Genomic DNA, 6875 nt, shown 5'->3' on the forward strand with positions numbered 1-6875 from the left:
AAACATAGCAGACGAGACCTGAAAATGGGCCAGAAAATCAAACCAAGGGTATATCCGCAATTGTTTACCATGATTTTTTTCCGAGGCGGAACGATGTAGTAACTAACGACTTGGAGTCCGAAGTGCCGCGTCTTCTTTTGCAAACTATAATCCTTCTTGTGAGATGCTCCGGTATGGAAGGTGCGAGCACCATAACTTGTGCCAAACTTTACCAAATTTTTTCCATGCAATCGTGAGAGCATGCCACAGTGTCACAATGATTTTCGTTATTTTCTGGACTCTATATGCATTTCCTGAAATTAAAATACCAACAAGGTCTACGCCTCTGGCCGTACCCTGCGGCCGAACTGTTTGAAGTTTTTCCCGTTTCTCAGACAATAAATAAAAACTTACAAAGCGACACACAAATGATCTTGCTAACACCCACATATAGTTGCGACTATATATATATATCTATATAGGCTGGACTATTCGTATTCTGTTACCCTGGCGCCCTATATAGGCCCGATCCGTGTTCTCGAACCTCAGAAGCAGCCCAAATAAAAAACACCCCGGCCCGACCGCAGTCGTCCCCGAACTCCCCGATCCCCAATCCCTCGCTGCACCCCGCGCCGCCGCGTCTCCAGGCCACCTCCGCCGCACCCCCAGGCCACCGCCACCGTGCCGTGATGCAACCTCCGCTGCGACCCCAGGCCCGGTCGCCACGCTCCCAGGCCCCCGCCGCCGCGCCCCCAGGCCCCGGCCGCCGCGCCGCCAGACCACCTCCGCCGTGCCGCCTGGCCTCGGTAGCCGCGCCCCCAGGCCCCCGCCGCCACCTCCACCGCGCCGCCTACCAGGCCACCTCCACCGCGTCGCCTACCTTCCTCGGCTGCGTTGTCAGGCCCTACCTCGCCGCCGCGATACTCCAGCCGGCGTCCCACCGCGCCGCGCTGCTCTAGCCGACCTTCCACCTTGCTGTGCTTCCCCAGCCCGCCTTGCACTGCGATGCCGCCCCAGGTCGTTCACAGCCGCTACCCTAGTCCGTTCACCACTGCCAATCAATGCCGTTCAATGAGGGGGCGTTCAACAAAAGCAATGGTCAGAACTCAAAATCTTCCCTCTCGTTTTCTTCCGCCTTTGTAGTTTTCTTTTTTGATTTTGGGGACTGAGTGAGTGCATTTCACCAAGGCATTCCATGTGCTGATGTGTATGCTTGCTTAGCACAAAATTCGTAAACTGCCAATTTATTTTGAATTGAACTGATTTTGCTCTTGAATCAGACCTGAGGGGAGAAGATGGAACTAAAATTATTCAATTCATCATTGGCACCCCTGTAAACCAAACAGTGAAGAACACACCCCCTGTACTTTTGCTCTTGTTCTTTCTATCTCCTGAATTCCACGCTTTCTGTGATGAGCATGCGTGGTACTATATAGATACTGCTGCAGTAGTTCTAATACAATATATTACAAGAATTCATTGGAAAAAAGGTGTCAGTTCATATACGTATGCAGCAGCTGTTCTGATACTACTTCAGTAACCAGAAAAACACAAAAGTTCAACTATACTTATACGAAATAGTTCAATATTTTATTCTATGACAGTCAAGAAAAATAGCAAAAAAAGAGGTTCATCGTGTGACGAACAATAGTGCCAACAAGTGTGCTAGAGATGCAAAAAATTGATAGCATAGTCGATGCTATTTTTCATCCAATTTCTGAAGAAAACTGTAAGTTGATCAGAGTAACTGAAGAATAATCTGTTAGTTCTCGAGTATGTGTAATGCTGCCATTTTACTGTGCATTTGATTCCATTGTGGATGTATTACAAGATATGATTGTATTATTATGTTGAATAAAAATGCCATTTTGCTACAACATTTTCTGTCAGCTCCTGTCAAGTTATACATGTATGTGAGCATCCTTCTATGTAGTAAGTTCATAGTCGAGAAGTCAGGAACTTCATAAAGAACGTGAACACCAAAAAACCCATTAAAAACCTAAACCTTATTTTAGGGGAGTTTAAGAAGTTCATGGCTAGCTGTCCGTGTTGTGTATTCTTATCAGTTCATAATCGAGAAGACATTTATTATTATTGGTTTGTTTATCTAGCCGGTCGTGCTGTGTATTCTGGTCAGTTCGTGTGTGTATGTGTTGCCTTCACGGAGTACGAGAGGCCGCCCATGACGAAGTCGCCGATATGGTCGAGGCATGCTGCTATTCTCTATTTCCGGTAGCGCAAACATTTAAAAGTTCGAACACCAAACCCTGGTAAGTTCTTGACAAAAACTCATCTCTCATATTTGTTCCTTTTTTTGTAGGTTGAAGTTAAAACAAGATGCACAAGTTCATCTTTTGTATGCTTTTCAGTTCATCTACTTCCCGATGGTGAGTCTGATTTCGTTTGTGCTTCCATCTTCTTCATATAGCACAAACAAGTACTTGTCATTGTGCTTGAGAATGAGCACCATACTGTCACTTTGGTTAATGAATTTTCTAGAAAGTTCTCTGGGAATTTTAATGTAGAACTGTTACTAACTTCACAATTATACAGATCATGCATGCTATCTAATGATCCATCAATTGAAGCAATTTCGAATACAGAGAGGCAAATACACAGGATTCCCAACTAATGGATACTAATGTTCTTTTAGCACATTGCTAGTAGTTGTATCAGTTACCTTTCTTTTGGAGCTATGTAATTGATAAATAACCAAGAGGGAAAGCGCACCGTCACAACCACTCGCCGCCCCCACGCGTGGTTGCTTTCCTTCTCCCGTGCGCGTATGCCACCTCAGCTGCTACAAAATTCTTGTGTGGGTCGCCGTTCCCCACTCCGGCGTGTGTCACCACCGCCATGACCTCCCCCAGCCAGCCCCCACAGTCTGCCTCAATGGTGCCAGGCGTGCCCTCGAGCCAGTCCAGAACCACCATGACGTCTAGCACCGTTCCCATATATATGTGAGGTGCTCGTGTGTTGGGCCGTTGGGGTGTTGCATCTACGGCGAGGTCGCCGTACTGCACCAGCTCCATGACACTAACCTCATCTCTGGTTTCTCTTCTATACGACCTATAGGAGTTCTTCGGTGGAGGTTCAACAAAATGACTAGCATCAGTTCATGCCTCCATCTTTGTTTTTCCTTTCTTGGGTACTTTTCTCTCATTAATTTATTTCTCTCTTGAACTGCAGCAAGAGGGAGATTGGCGGCGACAACCTCTCATCTCTTTCTCTCTCAAAGACAGCAAGAGAAAAAAGGTCCAGTTCTACTATTTATCTATTGCTACTGAACTGAAGCATGTATTACTACTGAGCTGAAGCAATATAGCTAGTTTGTTAAAATTACGCATGCTAGTCCAGTCCTATTCACTATTATATACTCCCTCCGTTCCTAAATATTTGTCTTTCTAGAGATTTTAATAAGTGACTACATACGAAGCAAAATGAGTGAATCTATACTCTAAAATGTGTCTATATACATCCGTATGTGGTAGTCCATTTGAAATCTTTAGAAAGACAAATATTTAGGAACGGAGGGAGTAGTCCTTATGTTAAGTTTTATTTCTATTGCATCAGGTTCTTTCAGCAGTATTGTTTCAGTCCAAGTTTGATAGGATAATGAGGATCAGTGAACTTCCAATGGTTACTTCTTATAGTTGTTCTTTGTATTACTTCATGGGTGATAGGGAGATTCACAAGTCGTTGCCGTCCACATCATAGCCACAAGGAAACACCAGCATCGCTGCCAGCTACACGCACATCTTTGACACGTAGGTTTTTGCACTAAAATGTTTGAACTATTGCACTGAAAGTTGTGGCCATTTAATGAAAAATATTTTCTATAGAACCAGCTTCTAAAGTTGTGCCGCGTGGACACGTCCCACTCCAACGGCATGGCTTATGCTTCAGTGGCAAACAGTGGAGCCTGCTGGAGGAGTCATGGGGTCGAGGACCTCCTGCTCAACAGTACAACTTCTTGTTTTGTGGCCGGTCACTCAAGGAGCTGAGTGCAGGCCGCAGTAAGTACATGATTACTAATATTAGGATATGTATGGTCCCAGTAAGTACATGAGTATTAATTAGCAAGTTTGATTGCTTCTGAAAACTGAAAAATGTTAGCTTGTACTGATGCATTCCAAAAATGTGTTGTGTTTTCAGGAAAAAACATTTGTCGGGTTTTAGGTGGCCAAGTATTATTGATATGGAGATGAATAACTATGCGGATGCGCTCCTGTTGTTTTTCTGAAAAAAAAACAAGATGCCATGTTTACACATCCATATTTAATTTTGGAAGGTTCACACATCCATATTAGAGAGATTCATCGCACATAATTTTGTAAGGTCAAAAAAGCAATTGCTCAGTACATCACAACAACTCTTCGATGCAAAAAGGATGGCTCTTCTCAAGTCAGCAGCTAACAGAACTGGGTTAATTTTCAGAAATTCATTCTAGTTTAAAACGATGGTGAGATTCTGATTGAGACTTTTGTCCATTCCAGCAACTTCAGGGTAGCTCAGTCAAATATGGCAGCTGTGCAGTAGTTTCAGTTGAGAAATCAGCAAGGTGTAATGCATATTGTCTTCTATAACTCATTTCACTTCATGATTTCTTCATCTGTTTGTTGCTTCCTAATTATCCTAATTCCTAAATGTTCTACTCAACTTCAGCGCCATGCTCAGTCCAACCCCGTGGTTACAGGGTGGCCGAGTTCGTCGCGACCATCAGTTCGGAGACCTGCGTCACTGCGCGTGTCGCTGCCATGGCCACCTGTGTCATTGCATGCTCCGTCAACAGCCTCCTGCACAAGGAAAAGCAACAGGAGTAGAGGCGTCTGAGATGCTTTGTTCTAGCGAGGTGGCCAACTATGTTTGTCAGTTTGTAATACTTTGGCCGCAGTGTACTTATGTATCTTTTTCTGGCCGGAGCACGACCAAAGCTTATGTCAACGTGCTGATGTCTACTACGCAACCTTCTTCTTGTAGACGTTGTTGGGCCTCCAAGTGCAGAGGTTTGTAGTAGCAAATTTCTCTCAAGTGGATGACTTGGATGACCTAAGATTTATCAATCCGTGGGAGGTGTAGGATGAAGATGGTCTCTCTCAAACAACCCTGCAACCAAATAACAAAGAGTCTTTTGTGTCCCCAACGCACCCAATACAATGGTAAATTGTATAGGTGCACTAGTTCAGCGAAGAGATGGTGATACAAGTGCAGTATGGATGGTAGATATAGGTTTTTTTAATCTGAAAATATAAAAGTAGCAAGGTAATTAATGATAAAAGTGAGCGTAAACGGTATTGCAATGCGTTGAAACAAGGCCTAGGGTTCATACTTTCACTAGTGCAAGTTCTCTCAATAATAATAACATAATTGGATCATATAACTATCCCTCAACATGCAACAAAGAGTCACTCTAAACTTACTAATAGCAGAGAACAAACGAAGAGATTATGGTAGGGTACGAAACCACCTTAAAGTTATCCTTTCTGATCGATTTATTCAAGAGTCCGTAGTAAAATAACACGAAGCTATTCTTTCCGTTCGATCTATCCTAGAGTTCGTACTAGAATAACACCTTAAGACACAAATCAACCAAAACCCTAATGTCACCTAGATACTCCAATGTCACCACAAGTATCCACGAGTATGATTATACGATATATATGCATCACACAATCTTTGATTCATCTATTCAAACCTACACAAAGTACTTCAAAGAGTGCCCCAAAGTTTCTACCGGAGAGTCAAGACGAAAACGTGTGCCAACCCCTATGCATAAGTTCACAAGGTCACTGAACCCGCAAGTTGATCACCAAAATATACATCAACTAGATCACGTGAATATCCAATTGTCACCACAGATAAGCACATGCAAGACATACATAAAGTGTTCTCAAATCCTTAAAGATTCAATCCGATAAGATAACGTCAAAGGGAAAACTCAATCCATTACAAGAGAGTAGAGGGGGAGAAACATCATAAGATCCAACTATAATAGCAAAGCTCGCGATACATCAAGATCATGCCGAATCAAGAACACGAGAGAGAGAGATCAAACACATAGCTACTGGTACATACCCTCAGCCCCGAGGGTGAACTACTCCCTCCTCGTCATGGAGAGCACTGGGATGATGAAGATGGCCACCGGTGAGGGATCCCCCCTCCGGCAGGGTGCCGGAACAGGGTCCCGATTGGTTTTTGGTGGCTATATAGGCTTGCGGCGGCGGAACTCCCGATCTAGGTTATGTTCTAGAAGTTTGGGTATATATAAGAGGTGTCGGCGTCGGGGACAAGTCAGGGGGTCTCCGAGGCGGCCACGAGGTAGGGGGGCGCGCCCCCACTCTCGTGGGTGCCTCGGGACTCTTCTAGCCCATCTCCGATACTCCGTGGGCTTCTTCTGGTCCAAAAATAATCTTTGTGAAATTTCAGGTCAATTGGACTCCGTTTGGTTTTCCTTTTCTGCGATACTCAAAAACAAGGAAGAAACAAAAACTAGCACTGGGCTCTAGGTTAATAGGTTAGTCCCAAAAATCATATAAAATAGCATATAAATGCATATAAAACATCCTAGATGGATAATATAATAGCATGGAACAAGCAAAAATTATAGATACGTTGGAGACGTATCAAGCATCCCCAAGCTTAATTCATGCTCGTCCTTGAGTAGGTAAATGATAAAAACAGAATTTTTGATGTGGAATGCTACCTAACATATTTATCAATGTAATCTTCTTTATTGTGGCAAGAATATTCAGATCCATAAGATTCAAGACAAAAGTTTAATATTAACATAAAAATAATAATACTTCAAGCATACTAACCAAGCAATTATGTCTTATCAAAATAATATAGTCAAAGAAAGCTCATCCCTACAAAATCATATAGTTTGGCCATGCTTC

The 6875-nt window shown here is 43.4% G+C and overlaps 1 protein-coding gene across 33 annotated transcripts; it reads left to right on the forward strand.

The window, feature by feature from the left end:
- The first annotated feature begins 473 nt into the window (after positions 1–473).
- Positions 474–5064, forward strand: LOC109757865 (uncharacterized). Of its 33 annotated transcripts, none has more exons than XR_012184313.1 (9): positions 474–1077; positions 2117–2211; positions 2300–2366; positions 3169–3234; positions 3663–3746; positions 3822–4036; positions 4135–4383; positions 4476–4540; positions 4645–5064. XR_012184313.1 is itself a non-coding variant. In XM_040389075.3 (8 exons), the coding sequence occupies exons 1-7, from the start codon at positions 1041–1043 to the stop codon at positions 4516–4518; spliced, it is 570 nt and encodes a 189-aa protein (XP_040245009.1). In that variant the 5' UTR covers positions 762–1040; the 3' UTR covers positions 4519–4540; positions 4645–4977. The 33 variants fall into 33 exon arrangements, 6 of the variants coding, with proteins under 6 accessions (XP_040245006.1, XP_040245007.1, XP_045084436.1 ...); XR_012184324.1 differs by having other exon boundaries at positions 527–1077; positions 2091–2211; XR_012184325.1 differs by having other exon boundaries at positions 527–1077; positions 2091–2187.
- Positions 5065–6875: the final 1811 nt, after the last annotated feature.

The sequence above is a fragment of the Aegilops tauschii genome, chromosome 5 (genome assembly GCF_002575655.3).
Source record: "Aegilops tauschii subsp. strangulata cultivar AL8/78 chromosome 5, Aet v6.0, whole genome shotgun sequence".
Taxonomy (NCBI): domain Eukaryota; kingdom Viridiplantae; phylum Streptophyta; class Magnoliopsida; order Poales; family Poaceae; genus Aegilops; species Aegilops tauschii.